Source organism: Macaca fascicularis, chromosome 16 (genome assembly GCF_037993035.2).
Source record: "Macaca fascicularis isolate 582-1 chromosome 16, T2T-MFA8v1.1".
In the NCBI taxonomy this organism is placed as follows: domain Eukaryota; kingdom Metazoa; phylum Chordata; class Mammalia; order Primates; family Cercopithecidae; genus Macaca; species Macaca fascicularis.
In genome coordinates, this window is record NC_088390.1 from 8,243,678 (window position 1) to 8,260,396 (window position 16,719).

At 51.1% G+C, this 16,719-nt stretch overlaps 1 protein-coding gene across 1 annotated transcript; it reads right to left on the minus strand.

Annotated features, from left to right (window-relative positions):
• Window positions 1-1,818: 1,818 nt before the first annotated feature.
• Window positions 1,819-5,628, minus strand: VAMP2 (vesicle associated membrane protein 2). Its single transcript, XM_045375369.2, has 5 exons — window positions 5,548-5,628; window positions 4,912-5,032; window positions 4,270-4,428; window positions 4,135-4,186; window positions 1,819-3,526 (listed from the first exon to the last, which is right to left on the minus strand). Coding segments are annotated over exons 1-5 (351 nt in total). The 5' UTR covers window positions 5,550-5,628; the 3' UTR covers window positions 1,819-3,509.
• Between the last annotated feature and the right edge of the window lie 11,091 nt (window positions 5,629-16,719).

Genomic DNA, 16,719 nt, shown 5'->3' on the forward strand with positions numbered 1-16,719 from the left:
CGGGCCAGGCCAGGCGCTTCTCCCAAACTCTGAGGCCAGCTCTCACTCCCTGCGCCTCACAAATGAGACTGAGATCCAGTGAGGTTACATAATCTGTTTGCCTGTAACACGCTAGTCAGTAACAAGGCTAAAACTTGAACCCAAATTCAAGTTTTAACTTCTAGGGCCCATGGGAACTCTTAAACCTGGAAGGGATTTAAGTTGGAAGTGCGAAATCCTGAGCACTGCCTGGCATATAGTAAGACTTCAATCAAGTTGGACATTGGGGTAATGATTGTGTACCTAAGAATCACGGTGGCTCACGCCTGTAACCCCAACACTTTGGCAGGCTGAGGTGGGTGGATCACTTGAGGTCAGGAGTTCGAGACCAACCTGGCCAACATGGTAAAACTGTCTCTACTAAAAAAAAAAAAAAAAAAAAAAAACCACGAAAATTAGCCGGGCATGGTGGTAGGTAGCTGTAATCTCAGCTACTCAGGAGGCTGAGGCAAGAGAATTGCTTAAACCCAGGAGGCAGAGGTTGCAGTGAGCCAAGATTGCACCACTGTACTCCAGCCTGGATAACAGAGCGGGACTCTCATAACAAACAAACGAAAAAAGGCCGGACGCGGTGGCGATTCTCCTGCCTCGGCCTTCCAAGTAGCTGGGATTACAGGTGCATGCCAGCACGCCTAATTTTTTGTATTTTTAGTAGAGATGAGATTTCACCATGTTAGCAAGGCTGGTCTCAAACTCCTGACCTCAAGTGATCTGCCTGCCTTAGCCTCCCAAAGTGGTAGGATTACAGGCGTGAGCCACCGCGTCCTACCTAAAATATACTCCCATTTGTCCAACATCGTGTTAAGTGGTTTTTTTTTTTTTTTTTTTTTTTTTTTGAGACAGAGTCTTGTTCTGTCACCCAGGCTGGAGTGCAGTGGGGTGATGTTGGCTCACTGCAACCTCCACCTCTCAGGTTCAAGCAGTTCTCTGCCTCAACCTCCTGAGTAGCTGGGATTACAGGTGCCCGCCACCACGCCTGACTAATTTTTTGTGTGTATTTTTAGTAGAGACAAGGTTTCACTATGTTGGCCAGGCTGGTCTTGAACTCCTTACCTCGGCCTCCCAAATGGCTGGGATTACTGGCGTAAGCCACCGTGGCCGGCAACTCATTGTTGAAGCACCTGGGAAAAGGGATACTAAGATGCCACATCTGGGGCCTCCTGGACCTACAGGCTGTGGCAGTTCAGTGTGGGGTCTAAAGTCACGAGTCATAAAACAGAATACAGAGGTAGTAGGCCGTCTACCGGCAGCTCCACGACATACTCAGCTGTGTCTCTCTGAGCCTATTTAAACCAGTATTTACTAACCCCATCTGGGCGCTGGCACTGGATTAGGCACAGAGGGGAAGAGATGCTTCACAGAAGTGGCCAGTGACTTAATCTACTGCTGCACGGGAGCCCCTGCAGAGCATCTAGAAGTTAAATCGAGTAGAAAGGAGTCCAACAGCAGGAACATGCCCCAGGAAAGGGAAACGAAACCTGGGAACTCTAGACCATAGGGCTCACGGGGCTTAGAGACACGGGAACTGGCTATGACACTTCCCATTACCAACTCCTACTGCCCCCGTGTGGCCATTTTGAGAATCACATTTTGCCCTGCCCAAGGTCAGGGCCTCTTGCCAAATCCAGTCCTTTACCAATGTATCTTCTCAAGCTTCCTGCTATACCTTCCGATCCAATATTCTTCTCATTGGTTAAGAAAATATCTTATTCTCCCCGCACCAAAAAAAAAAAAAAAAAAAAATAGAAAAAATAAAAAAGATCTTAGAACAGACAACACTTGGTTACTCATTACACATTTATTGTACATTTTCACAATCTGGATGCGCCACAGAATTGGGGGCATGGGGTGGGGGAAGAAGGGGGCAGGGGACACTGGGATAATATGGGGGGTCTAGAACACAGCACCCCCGCCCCCAGCATCTCTCCTACCCTTTCACACCACAGCTTAGATATCCCTGCTCCCCCTCCACACAGAAAACCTCAAGTGTGGGGGGAAGAAAGTTTGGGGGCCCCCTCCCGTGGCAGGTTAAGGGACTGTACCCTCAGACCCTTAAAATTGTGCCATTTAAAAAGACAATAGACCCTTCCTCAATCACTTCACCCAATGAAAAGACAGCTCTCTCTGGGCTCAATAGCCCTGGAGAGGGGCAAGCATCCCCATATTCCAGCAAGTCCCATGCACACATTGGCAGTGACTAGTACCCCACCCTAAATTCGGGGGTGGGGGAAGTCAGAGGAGCTGGGAAGTGATGGGGGCAACACCCCCCAAATTGAGGAGGAGGGTTTTCAGTCCTGCCCCCAGCAGGGGTGAGGCCAGAGATTTCAGGCAGGAATTGGGGGGATTCTCTGCCCTGCCCCACTCCTCCCCAAGGCAGTGATGACCCCCCACACACTGGTAGCCACCCCTCCCAAAAGAGATCAATTGTGGCCAACCCCCAACTCTCCTAGTGGGAGGAGGAGGTGGATCAGGCAGATGGGAGGGAAACCCCATGGGAATGTCAGTTGAGTGCCCCACATGAAAACTGGGGAGCAGGAATGTGGGGAGAATCCCCAAGTGGCAGAATTATTGGTCCATCATAACATACTGAACTCCAAGACACTTACATACCAGCTGGGGGAGGGAGAGGGTACAAGAGGTTTGGAAAATGAGGGTAAGGGAGGCAAACTGGACTAGAAGAGCTAGGAAGAGGCAATGCTGGAGGACAGAGCAGCCTGGTCCCCCAAAAGCCCAGGCTCCCCACCATCTGCAAGTAATGTCGTGCAAATGAAAATGTGATACAAGGACTAATGGGGACTAACTCCTCAGTAAAAAAAGAAACACCAGTTGAGAGAAGAGTGATGGAACAAAAAGAAATGGAAAGGGATGGCAGTATGTAATGATACGCTACTTAACATGCTGGACACTCCCAAAGACCTTGGGATTCTTAGGACCAAGTGGGGCCAGTCTCAGAGCCTCCCATTGGATGCAAACAAGATGCACCTAAGGAAGCCTGGACAGATGCTTTTTGTTTTTTGTGGTCTTTTTTGAGGGCGGGGCAGAGGGAGCATGACCGGGAGAGGGAGGAGGAAAGGAAGGCCAGGGTGGGGGGAAGGATCAGCTAAATCTGAGGGAAGAAGAAGGAGAGGAGAGGGACTATTGCATAGCAGATGCAAATGAAGGGACTTGGGGCTAGTCAGGAAGAAAGGGAAAGGGAAGGCAGGCAAGAGAGAGGAGGTGAAGGGAACCTCAGGAAGGGGTGTTAAGGACAACCAGAAAAATCTTCTAGTAATAAAACTACAAACAGACCAAATATATATAATATTATATATGTATAAATAACAGCTGGCTATTTACAGGGGGACACACACACGGACACACACACGCACGGATCCAGGGAAGGGGGGCTGAAAGATATGGCTGAGAGGTGGAGGAACGGCTGAGGGTGGGGGGAGAGGCCCTTCTTTAGGCAGGGCAGACTCCTCAGGGATTTAAGTGCTGAAGTAAACTGTGGAGAGAGGGGAAGAAGATGAGGAAGAGGGAGAGGGGAGGGAGAGAGGGAGAAAGAAAGAAAGCAGTGTGTCAGGCCTGGCCCTGCTCCAATCCTCCCCACTCCCCAGCTGGCTGGCACCCCTACCCCTCTCTTGGACTCAGTTTCTCCATCTACAAAGCAAGGGGTTAGACAGGTAGGTTATGAGGTCCCTTCAGTTCCATGGTATGGCCTTGAGGCCACATACCCTAATCCTCTGAGCCTGAGGCCACAAGCTCTCAAATAATGGGGTGGTTGGCTTCCTGGTCATGTCTCAAGCCCCTGGGCCTTTCCTTTCTCCCACTCCTCAATTCCAGGGCTCTCAGATTGGGCTCTTAGGCCCAAAGGGTCCTCAATGGATACACCAACTTTTATATTTCTAAATGTTAACAAAACTGCCAAGAACCAGGCAAAATGCAGGCTAAATAACATCAAAGTTTTTGGCTCTAGGTGAATCAGAATTGCCATTAGCAGCTATATGTGTTTTTGGCTGAAGAGTAAAAACTAGGTTAATGACCTTCAAAACCCAGAATCCACTGGGGAAACCTCTCCAGGGAAAGGGCCCCGGCCATTGCCAGCCTACTCACCTATGATGATGATGAGGATGATGGCGCAAATCACTCCCAAGATGATCATCATCTGGGGGTGAGAGGAGAGGATCAGCGAGACTAACTATGATACCCCATTCACCCGCCAGTCCTCCTTCCTGTCCCCATCCTTACCTTGAGGTTTTTCCACCAGTATTTGCGCTTGAGCTTGGCTGCACTTGTTTCAAACTGGGAGGCCCCTGCCTGGAGTGCATCTGCACGGTCGTCCAGCTCCGACAGCTTCTGGTCCCGCTCCAGGACCTTGTCCACGTTCACCCTCATGATGTCCACCACCTGGGAGAAGGGCCCACGGGGCAAGGGGGTGTGCCAAGGCCCACCTCATGAGGGTAATCCTCAAACATGTGCCCACCGTGCCACACATGGAACATGCACCCTGATGCTGCCAGGTTAACATGCCAAGGACACACACAGTACATGCCTAGCACACCTGGGGACATGCAAGGAGCACACATCAGGGGATTACTGGTGACATCTCAGATATCATAGCAACACCCTCCCTCTATGGCGCCTCAGGCGCTCTGTCCATCACCAGAGCACACCTGCCTAGGCTGGCACACCCCAGGCTAGCAAAGCTGATTAACACCCCCAGCACCCTTCCAAGTGCGTGCTGACAGGGAGACACGGATGGGGCAAGGTATCTTTGTCCGCAAACCCACAGGCGTGAACTGTCATCACTCCCAAACCAACATGGGCCCCTACACCTAAACGCCAACCCCCAGGGTCCTTTCTACTGCTTTTGACTCCCCCCACACTCACCTCATCCACCTGGGCCTGGGTCTGCTGCAGTCTCCTGTTACTGGTGAGGTTTGGAGGGGGTGCAGGGGGGCCACCCTCCCCAGCCGGGGCGGCAGGGGGGGCCGTGGCAGCGGTAGCAGACCTGAGGAGCAGGGACGGATTAAGACCCAGGGCCTGCAGTCTCCCGGCCCTGCAGCCAGGGCTCCGCCCATCCACCTGTCCATCCTCGTCCCTCCAGTCCTCCTTTTCGGGAGGAAGGCCACCCGATGGAAGCCCTGGTCCAGGTCCAGCCTCGCCACCGATGAGCTGCGTGACCTTGAGCGAGGCCTCCCCTCCCCCCGGCCTCAGTTTCCCCGCCTGTCAAATGAGGGCGACCTCACAGATGTGATCGGGGTCGACCCGAAAAGACAGGCGGCCGCGGTGACAGGGGCGGGGCGCGGCAGGAGGACACAGGGTCCGCTCCTTCCTGCGGCCATCGCTCGAGCCGGCCAGCCCGAGACGCTGGGCTTCTCGGCCGCCCGCGCGCAGTCACCGGCTTGGGCCTGGCCCCGGGGCGCGGGGAACGCGGGAGAGACCCCGGGCACTCCCCACGGCCGGTTGCCAAGGGCGGCGGCCGGTGCAGGGAAGCGCGGTGAGGGTGGCGGGCGGCCGACTCACATGGTGGGGGCAGCGGGTGGAGGACTTGGCAGCAGCAGTGATGGCGGCGGCAACTCGCGCTGGCTCCGACTGGCGCTGGCTGCCCGGGACGGAAAGATGGCGGCCGCGCGTCACCCGCATCCGGGCACTGCGGGCGGGGGCGGGGCGCCGCGGGCGACGCGTCGGGAGCGGGGCCGCGGGGGCGGGGCGCTGCGGGACTGGGGTCGTGCCCGGCGGGACTGCGGGTCTGGCGCCACCGTGCCCCGGCAGCTCTCTGGGCACTCACGGGACCACCAGGCGGGTTGCTGCGGCTTCCCTAAACCCACCGTCACCCCGCCCTGTCTGAGCACAGCCTTCCACAGCCGCCCCCAAACCTCTTGCCACCTGCCCCTTAGGGCACACAGCAGCCTGGCCCCGCACCTAACCCCCAGACCACTCCCTGAATCGTGAACCCAATAAGCCAGCCTGCATCCCACACAGCCCAAGGTCTCGCCCCGCGCCCAGGTCCCAGCACCTAGCGACCCGCCTTCAGCACTGGGAATGGGCTGGGGTTGGGAAATCAGAGAGGGCCAGTACAGGCGCTGGGGCAATATCGAGAGCGGGGACCCTGCTGCTAGGGTGGAGGGGAGTGGAGGAGGTTGGTCTCAACCCATCACCCCGCTGGTGGATGTCTCAGAGGAAGCCTGCGATCCCAGGCCACTGGGTAGGAGGGTGGGAAGAAAAGATGAGGCAGGCTCTTCCTGCCGAAACAAGTCCCGGGGGTGGAGGACCGGGGAGTGTCTACAGGGTGTGAGGAGGGGGGTGCCCCGCCTCACGATTGAGGTTCAGACCAGGGGTACTTAACAGCTGGAGCAGGCCCGACTGAGGTGGGGTGAGCTGAAGACCCCGAGGAGGAGGGCACAAGGCAGCCGGGGCTGATGGGGGCAGGGGCTGCTTCACGTGGTGGCTGCTGACTGGCCAAGACCTAGCTTTGCCCCAGGCTTGGGTCAGCGACCCCAACTGCAGGAGAGGGCTCAGGCTTTGGTCCCAGGCACAGGGACCAAAAGGCTTTTTTCTCTCTCATTTTTTTTTCTTTAGTAGTAGGCACAGTGGGTACAGTTTACAAGGTGCTGCTTTACATGCGTATTCGCCTCGCAGGTGTGACCTTGGACAGTTGCCGTCCTCTCTCTGGACCCCAAATACATTGCATATGTAGATACTAAATCCATATTCGTTAAATGGCTTGATGTGGATAACATGGAAGATTATCCCTATCTCCATTAGGCCCTCTAAGCACACCCAGAGGCTGTCTACACTCCCACCCAGCTTGTCAGAGAAGATGGGACCAGGGGAGCTGTCGCTCTGGTGGAGTGCAGGGGATCAAAGCAAGCCTCAAGGGTACAGGAGGCATTTTAGGCGAGGCCCTTTGAACCTGGGGTGGGGGTGCTTACTACATCCCTGGAAGGTGCAGGGAGGCTGATGGCCTTGATCTCTGAGACAAACAGGAACCAGCTTCGTCCCTCCCCCACCCTGGCTTCCCAGGGCCTCCGGGTGTGAGATACTCCCCCACTGCAGTGCCCCACTCCCTCCCCACAGAAGCCCGGGGACTGGCTCTGTCACCAGAGGTGTCATTTCCCAGCTGTCTGGGGGAGGTGAGTGAGCAGGGAATGTGTGTGCTGGGTGTGGGAACTCAGCCCAATCTAAGAGAAGATACTCTTGGCTTCCTCCCACTCAGAGGAGCAGCCGCATCCCTGATCCTTGTGCACTGACAGTCCCGGGTGGCTCAGCCTATGTGATGAGAAAGAAAAGAGCAGCTTCCATGGGGGTCTCAGATCATGCTATGGGATGCTGGCTCCTGCTTTTTGGTCTTGAGATGATTCTGCTTTCTAGTCAGAGAACAAAGATGCCAAATTCCAGCCTTTTAAGTTCAAAAGCTTCAGTGTCTGTCTGGTTATAAATAAGACAGGGAGGATTGGAAGAGGCAGGCACAGGAAGCCCTTCCGCCCCCAGTTGGACACCCTGCACTAACTGGGGGGAGCCTAGTGCAGGGCCAGGCAAGACATTTGATGCTGGTTTGGGGGTGATATGGAAGGGACAGAGCCCCAGATACACTGTCAAGGCCAGGGGTCGTGCTATTGCTATTGGATTGTGGGGGCGGCAGCAGCAGAGTAGAAATGAGGGCATGTGTGACCCACGCAGATGAGAGGCCCAGGAGGATTCATCTCAGAGAGGGGGCTCTCACCCAGCAGCCCGTTCCCACCCCACCCCACCTAGGCTGTGGCTCAAAGGAACTCCCCAAGTTTAGATCAATGGTGGAGGTGGGGGAAGGAGTGGGATGACAGTGTTCACCTGGAAGTGACTGAGAGAATGTGTTCTGCAGGCAGGTAGAATAGAGACCCAAATAGAGGGAAGTCAAACGATAGAAAAATAATGTATTTGCGTAACTCAGATTTGGCTTCTTCATGTACCTGCTGTGGTAATTGACTGATGAATTTCTAGGGCACACCCCCAAGACTCATTCAAAGGATGTAGGGGCTCAAGGTGATTGTGATGTAGGCAACAGAGACCACACTTTCATAAAGGCTTTCTTTTATTTTTAATTTTTATTTATTATTATGTATTTATTTATATTTGAGACAAAGTTTCGCCCTTGCTGCCCAGGCTGGAGTGCAATGGCGTGATCTCGGCTCACTGCAACCTCCACCTCCTGGGTTCAAGTGATTCTCCTGCCTCAGACTCCCAAGTAGCTGGGATTACAGGAGTGCACCACCATGCCTTTCTAATTGTTTTGTACTTTTAGTAGAGATGGGATTTCACCATGTTGGCCAGGCTGGTCTCGAACTCCTGACCTCAGGTGATCCACCCACCTTGGCCTCCCAAGGTGTTGGGATTACAGGCATGAGCCACCACGCCCGGCCTTATTTTGTAATTTTTTTTCTCTTCAATTACTGGTTTAGAAGTTGGGATGAAAGGAGGCTGGGTCATGCCCACACTGACTCATGAACTCGCTCCATCCACATGAGTCAAACCTGACTGAACTTATAATTAATTTCAGAGGCCTGTGTGTCCCTCAGTGCAGCTTGTGAAGTAAAGGCCTTCTAATGAGTAATGGAAAGGCTAGCCCCCCACCATTGCAATCAGCTGTGACGTCTGGTGAACCCTCCAAGCCAGAAGGTTCTCAGAGCTGCCTGTCCAGCTCTGGGCTCCTGGAAGGAGGGGACACTCCAGGGACCCACTGTGTACCAGACAGTTGGCATGGATTGCCACGTGTGCTCAATTTTTTATTTATTTTTGAGACAAAGTCTCACTCTTTTACCAGACTGGAGTGCAGTGGCGCGATCTCGGCTCACTGCAACCTCTGCCTCCTGGGTTCAAGAGATTCTCCTGCCTCAGTCTCCTGAGTGCCTGGGATTACAGGCGTCCACCACCATGCCTGGCTAATTTTTCTATTTTTAGTAGAGACAGGATTGTGCCATGTTGGCCAGGCTGGTCTCAAACTCCTGACTTCAGGTGATCCGCCCACCTTGGCCTCCCAAAGTGCTGAGATTACAGGTGTGAGCCACCGCGCCCAGTCTTTTAAATTAGTTTTTTTGAGACAGTCTCCCTCTGTCACCCAAGCTGGAGTGCAGTGGCACAAGCTTGGCTCACTGCAATCTCTGCTGATTTTTCTGTTTTTAGTAGAGACAGGGTTGCGCCATGTTGGTCAGACTGGTCTCAAACTCCTGACTTCAGGTGATTTGCCCACCTTGGCCTCCCGAAGTGCTGGGATTACAGGCGTGAGCCAATGCACCCGGTCAAGAATGTGTCTTTTTGTATTAAAGGATAATGTAAACACATAAATTGGTATCTTTTTAATATGCAAAGTTCTCTCTGAACAAGTATCAAGCAGTGCCAGGAACGAGGCAGGCAAATGAACAATAAACGATGGTGAGCGCATAGCAGGCAGATAGACCGCTAATGGGAAGGTTGGGTTTGGGCAGGACCTACGTGCCCAGTATCCTGTAAGGACGGTCCTAGTTGGGCTGGCGAAGCACTGATCACTTGTTACTGGTTTGACCAGGGAACCAGCTCCTGTCATTGCAGCAGAGCAGGCCCAGGCCCCTGGCCACTGGGAAGCAGGACAGTGTGGGTGGTGGGGTGCCATATGCCAGAGCCCTATATGGGTGGGAGAAGACATAGGCAGATTACAGTCTCCTGGATTGGGTGCCTGAAAGGACTCCTGGTTCCAGTCCCTCACTCTCCAACCCTCCATTCATTAGAGATTCACCGGGTTTAACAAGCCCCTGTTTTGAAAGGGGGAGGAGTTCCCCTCCAGATAAAGAAGTTGTCAAGAACCCACATCTTCCTTATTTATTTATTTATTTATTTATTTATTTATTTATTTATTTTGAGACAGAGTCTTATTCTGTCCCCCAGGCCGGAGTGCTATGGTGCCATCTTCCACCTCCCGGGTTCAAACAGCTCTCCTGCCTCAGCCTCCTGAGTAGCTGGGATTACAGGCGCCTGCCATTAAGCCTGGCTGATTTTTGTATTTTTAGTAGAGACGGGGTTTCACCATGTTGGGCAGGCTGGTCTTGAACTCCTGACCTCAGGTGATCCGCCTGCCTCGGCCTCCCAAAGTGCTGGGATTACAGGCATGAGCAACTGCGCCTGGCTGACATTTTATTACCTTCCATATTATATGCCAAGCCTAGAGTCTGGCAGATAGCGGTGTTCAATAAACATTTGTTGAATTGAGTCAACTGATTTGGCCTAACAGACAGGAGACTTGGGTTCTACTCCCAGCTCTCCCACTCTGCATGGTGTCCTGGAGCAAATGCCTTTCTCCTGGGGCCTCATTTTTCTCATTTGTTAAGTGAGGGCTCTTTCATTCTACAATGGCAGGCATTGTGCTGGTATCAGAAGTTACAATAATAAACACAAAAAGAGATTGTTAAAACAGCATGATCTTTGCTGTGATGGACTTAATGACCAAGACACTTGCCAACCCTCCTCAAACAGATTAAACCAAAAAGAAGAATCTTGTAACTAGAACACAGCTAGAAACAGCAGGATCCAGGTCCTCAAAAGATGCCATCGGGAATCTGCTTCTCTGTTCTTCAGCTATGCTTGCCTCTGGCATAGCTTCATTTCCACACAGGCAACATAAGCAGCTGCAGGCTCACATTTGTTTAAAATGTTATAGTTATATATATATTTATATCTATTTTATAGAGATGGGGGTCTCACCGTGTTTTCCGGGCTGGTCTCAAACTCCTGGCCTCAAGTAATCTTCCAGCCTTGGCCTCCCAAAGTGCTGGGATTACAGGTGTGAGCTACCATGCCCCGCCCCAAAAATGTTATAGTTTTTAAATTTTTATTTGTTTTTTCAGAGACATGGTCTCACTCTGTCACCTAGGAGGGAGTGGAGTGGCACAATCAAAGCTCACTGCAGCCTCGAAGTGATCCTCCTGGGCTCAAGTGATCCTCCCACCTTAGCCTCCCAAATAGCTGGGACCACAGGCAGAGACCCCCACATCCACATCCAGCTAATTTTTAAAATTTTTTATAGAGATTATGTTTGTCTCATAATGTTGCCTTGGCTGGTTTCACACTCCTTGGGCTCAAACAGTCCTTCTGCCTTGGCCTCCCAAAGTTCTGGGATTACAAGTGTGAGCCACTGCACCCAACCTTGTATATTAAACACACACATGTGCGCACGCGCACACACATATACACACACACACACACACACACAATTTATGTTCAAAATATCAAAAGTTCAAAAGAGCACATGGAGAAAGTTTCTTCCCCACCCTGTATCCCTGCCACTCAATCTGCTTTCTCACAACAGCCAATACTTCCAGTTGCCTGCGCCTCCTTTCAGAGATGATCCATGCATATGTAAGCAATCATGCTTGTAGTTTTCCCCTTTTTTTACACCAATGTGTAAAAAACTACATGCACTTTTCTGCACCTTGCTTTTGTCACTTAATGTATCTTGCACATTGTTCCATTATACTGAATAAAATGCACTTTCTTCTGGTGGCATAGTATTCCACAGTATGGATGTATCAGAATGTAACCAATCTTCTACTGGCAGACATTTAGGTTGTTTCTAGCCTTTTGCCAATACAAGCAAAGCTGCAAAAAATAACCTACACATTCCCCTTTCACCTGTGTGCAAATATGTAGGGCTAATTCTTAGATATGAAAATACCAGTCAGGTGTGGTGGCTCACACCTGTATTCCCAGCTACTTGGGAGGCTGCAGTGGTATGGTCACTTTAACCTAGGATTTCCAAGGCTTCAGTGAGCCATGATCATATCACTGCACTCCAACCTGGGCAACAGAGTGAGACCCTGTCTCAAAAACAATAAAATAACAAAAATAAATCCTAGGTCAAAGGAATAGGTGTTTGTGATTTTGATTTTCATGGGAATTGCTAAATTGCTCTCCATAAACATGTTACCAGCTTTTATTCCCACCAATGAATAGGCAAGGCCTGTTTGCCCACACCCCCTCCAACACTCTATGAAACTTTTTGGTGATTACAAATATGCTAAGTTGAAACATGGTCTGCATTTCTCATTGATGAATGAGGTTAGGCATCTTTTCATATAGTTGAGAGTTTTTTGTATTTCCTTACCAGTGAAATTTCTGTAGAAAAGTTTTGTACAGTTTTATTGGGTTGTTGGTATTTTTCTTGTAAATTTGTCGATTTATATATGTCAAAATTAGTCCTTTCTCTGCAATATGAATTAAAAATATTTCCCCTGGGCCGGGCGCGGTGGCTCAAGCCTGTAATCCCAGCACTTTGGGAGGCCGAGACGGGCGGATCATGAGGTCAGGAGATCGAAACCATCCTGGCTAACACGGTGAAACCCCGTCTCTATTAAGAAATACAAAAAACTAGCCGGGCGAGGTGGCGGGCGCCTGTAGTCCCAGCTACTCGGGAGGCTGAGGCCGGAGAATGGCGTGAACCTGGGAGGCGGAGCTTGCAGTGAGCTGAGATCCGGCCACTGCACTCCAGCCTGGGCGACAGAGCGAGACTCCATCTCAAAAAAAAAAAAAAAAAAAAATTTCCCCTGGATTATCATCTATTCTTTAACTTTTGCTTATTTTTTTTTACTATGCATAGTTTTAACATTCTAATATATATATATATATATATATATATATATATATATATATATATATATATATATTTTTTTTTTTTTTTTTTTTTTTTTGAGACAGAGTCTCGCTCTGTCACCCAGGCTGGAGTGCAGTGGCGTGATCTCCGCTCACGGCTAGCTCCGCCTCCTGGGTTCACGCCATTCTCCTGCCTCGGCCTCCCAAGTAGCTGGGACTACAGGCGCCGCCACCACACCTGGCTAATTTTTTGTATTTTTAGTAGAGACGGGGTTTCATCATGTTAGCCAGGATGGTCTCGATCTCCTGACCTCGTGATCTGCCCGCCTCGGCCTCCCAAAGTGCCGGGATTACAGGCCACCACGCCTGGCCAACATTCTAATATATATTTAAGTGTGTGAGTGTTTTCATTTATGCCTTCAGTGTTTTATTACCATACTTTGAGACTTCCAGAACAGCCTGGGCAACAAAGCGAGACCCCGTCACTACAAAAAAATTAAAAAATTAGCTGGGTGTGTTTTTTTTTTTTTTTTTTTTTTTTTTTTTTTTTTTGAGACGGAGTCTCGCTCTGTCGCCCAGGCTGGATGGAGTGCAGTGGCCGGATCTCAGCTCACTGCAAGCTCCGCCTCCCGGGTTTACGCCATTCTCCTGCCTCAGCCTCCCGAGTAGCTGGGACTGCAGGCGCCCGCCACCTCGCCCGGCTAGTTTTTTGTATTTTTTAGTAGAGACGGGGTTTCATTGTGTTAGCCAGGATGGTCTCGATCTCCTGACCTCGTGATCCGCCCGTCTCGGCCTCCCAAAGTGCTGGGATTACAGGCTTGAGCCACCGCGCCCGGCCGCTGGGTGTGTTTTTACCTGCCTGTGGTCCTAGCTACTCTGGAGGCAGAGGTAGGAGGATTGCTTGAGCCCAGAAGGTCAAGGCTGCAGTGAGCTGTGATGGCAACACTGCACTCCAACCTGGGTGACAGAGTAAGACTCTGCCTCAAAACAAAACAAAATAAAAAAGCCATCAAAGTTAGCCAGTAGTGGCAGTGGGTGCCTGTAATCCCAGCTACTAGGGAGGCTGAGGTGGGAGGATCACTTGAGCCTGGGGCAGTTGAGGCTGCAGTGAGCCATGATCATGCCACTGCATGCCAGCTTGAGCCACATGGCAAGACCCTGTCTCAGAAATAATAATAATAATAATAGGACTGAGCATGGTGGCTCACATCTGCAATCCCAGAACTTTGGGAGACTGAGGTGGGCAGATCACCTGAGGTCAGGAGTTCGAGACCAGCCTGGCCAACATGGTGAAACCCCCCAGTCTCTTCTACAAATACAAAAATTAGCCAGGTGTGGTGGCACGCGCCTGTAATCCCAGCTACTTGGGAGGCTGAGGCAGGAGAATAGCTAGAACCTGGGACGCGGAGGCGCCAGTGAGCTGAGACTGCACCATTGCACTCCAGCCTGGGCAACAGAGGGAGACTGTCTCAAAAAAAAGAGAAAAAGAAAAAGAAAAGGAGGAAAGAAGGGAGAGAGAAGGGGAGGGGAGAGGATGGGAGGGGAGGAGAGGGAAGGGGAGAGGAGGGGAGGGGTGGGGAGGGGAGGGGAGAGGAGGGGAGGGGAGGGGAGAGGAGGGGAGGGAAAGTTAAAAACAAAAATACAAAAATCAGCCGGACGTGGCAGTGTGTGTCTGTAGTCCCAGCTACTTGGGAGGCTAAGGCAGGAGAATCGCTTGAACACGGGAGGCGGAGGTTGCAGTGAGTCGAGATCTCACCACTGCACTCCAGCCTGGCGACAGAGTGAGACTCCATCTCAAAAAGAAAAACGAAAAAAAAAAATTTAAGTTATTCAAAATATAAAGGTTAAAAATTCCAAGATTTATTTGAATACTTTCATGGTTTTGTATTTGTTTTTTAGACAGAGTCTCCCTCTGTCACCCAGGCTGAAGTGCAGTGGGCGATCTCGGCTCACTGCAACCTCCGTCTCCCGGGTTCAAGCGATTCTCCTGCCTCAGCCTCTAGAGTAGCTGGGATTATAGGCACACGCCACCACGGCCGACTAATTTTTGTATTTTTACAGTGCTGAGATTAAAGGCATGAGCCACTGCGCCCAGCCTAATTATTTTATTTTACAGCATGCTTTTATTTCCAGGAAGAGTCCAGGCTTCTCTTTTCCCAAAAGTTCCAGCAATAGTCCTATGTTGTCAAGGTTTATGCTTGAACCAGTCACCACGCCCAGGAAAACAGAATGAGTCTAGAGAGGAATGGTAGGGAAGGAGTGGCTGTCAGCCTCTTCCTAACCATGGAGACTAAGAATAAGGGAGGGTCTCCCGAAAGAAAATGGTAGTGCTGCTGGGCGCGATGGCTCACGCCTGTAAACCCAGCACTTCAGAAGGCCGAGGCTGGCGGATCATGAGGTCAGGAAATCGAGACCAGCCTGATCAACATGGTGAAACCTCGTCTCTACTAAAAATACAAAAAATAGCCGGGCTTGGTGGCAGGCGCCTGTAATCGCGGCTACTCAGAAGGCTGAGGCAGGAGAATCGCTTGAACTCGGGAGGCTGAGGTTGCAGTGAGCCGAGATTGCGCCATCGCACTCCAGACTGGGTGACAGAGCGAGACGCTGTCAAAAAAGAGAAAGAAGAGAAAAGAAAAGAAAAGAAAGAAAATGGTGGTGCTATTACCAGAAATAAAGGATGGATACTGAACTGGCAAAAACAGCAGATATCCACTACGATGGGAGAATCCCAAGACCCAAATCAACTCAGGGAAAAGGCACTGAGCAGTTACCACAGGCCTGACACTCTGCTACCCTTCTCCCCTGACAGATAACTGGATTGTCTCAGTTAATTCTCTCAGCGATCCCATGAGATATTGTTGTGAACTGATCTGAGCCAATCTGTCCCTTTGGTGGGTATCAATAGCATTTCCCCACCGCCTGGTAGAAGTTGCAGATGCAGGAGAATTCTGCTGCACATACGAATATCTACCACAGAAAATTAGCAAGCAGGTTCAAAACGGTTCATGCAGCCTTGATGAAGTCCCTGAACCCTGCAGGAAAAGGTCACCTGAGGCAGACACAGCAATCCCCCAGACACAAACTTGCTACTCACATAAAAAGTATGAGTGTGGCCGGGCGCGGTGTAATCCCAGCACTTTGGAAGGCCGAGGCAGGTGGATCACAAGGTCAGGAGTTCGAGACCAGCCTGGCCAACATGGCGAAACCCCATCTCTGCTAAAAATACAAAATTTAGGAGGGTGCAGGGGCTGGCACTTGTAATCCCAGCTACTCGGGAGGCTGAGGCAGGAGAATCGCTTGAACCAGGGAGGCGGAGGTTGCAGATCGCGCCACTGCACCCCAGCCTGGGCGACAGAACAAGACTCCATCTCAAAAAAAAAAAAAAAAAATTATGAGTGTGGATGAGGGAACTGAGGCAGAGAGAGGGCAAGTGACCTCCTGATAAGAGAAAAAACCGCACTGGGACCCCGGCAGGCAGTCTGGCTGCAGAGGTTATTCCTATAGTCCTGGCCCTGGGCTAGGGCTCACATAAGCGAGCTGAGATCTGGAAACCAGCAGCATCTAGTTGATGTTTGAAAACAAGAGATGGATGAAGTGACCCGAGGAGTAGTGATCACCAGCAATTTTGGGGCAAGCAGAGGAGACAACCCAGTATTATGTCCCCAGTAACTGACACACTGCAGGTACTCTAAGTATTCATTGAATGAACGTAAAAAGGAACAACCAGAACAGTACAGTAGTAGGCAAACCAGGGGAACCACTGTTTCAAAACTAAGGGAGAAAAAAGTGCAAAAGAGAGGAGTGGGCCAAATGCGGTGGCTCATGCCTGTAATCCTAGCACTTTCGGAGGCCTAGTGGGGAGGATGGCTTGAGCCCAGGAGTTTGGAACCAGCCTGGGCAACACAGTGAGACCCTGTCTCTATAGAAAATGTTAAAACTTAACCAGGTGTGGTGGTGCTCACATATAGTCCCAGCTACTTGGGAGGCTGAGGCAGGAGGATCATCTGAGCCTGGGAGTTCGAGGCTGCAGTGAGCTATGATCCCACCACTGCACACTACACTCTAGCCTGGGCAGCAGAGTAAGACTGTCTAAAAAAAAAA

Bases quoted from the DNA above. Each gene is read 5' to 3' on its own strand.
- VAMP2 (XM_045375369.2), bottom strand. The intron at 4,429-4,911 runs GTGAGTGTGGGG...CCCTTCTCCCAG, and splicing joins CCCAGGCCCAGGTGGATGAG to GTGGTGGACATCATGAGGGT. The intron at 4,187-4,269 runs GTAAGGATGGGG...TCTCACCCCCAG, and splicing joins ACTGGTGGAAAAACCTCAAG to ATGATGATCATCTTGGGAGT.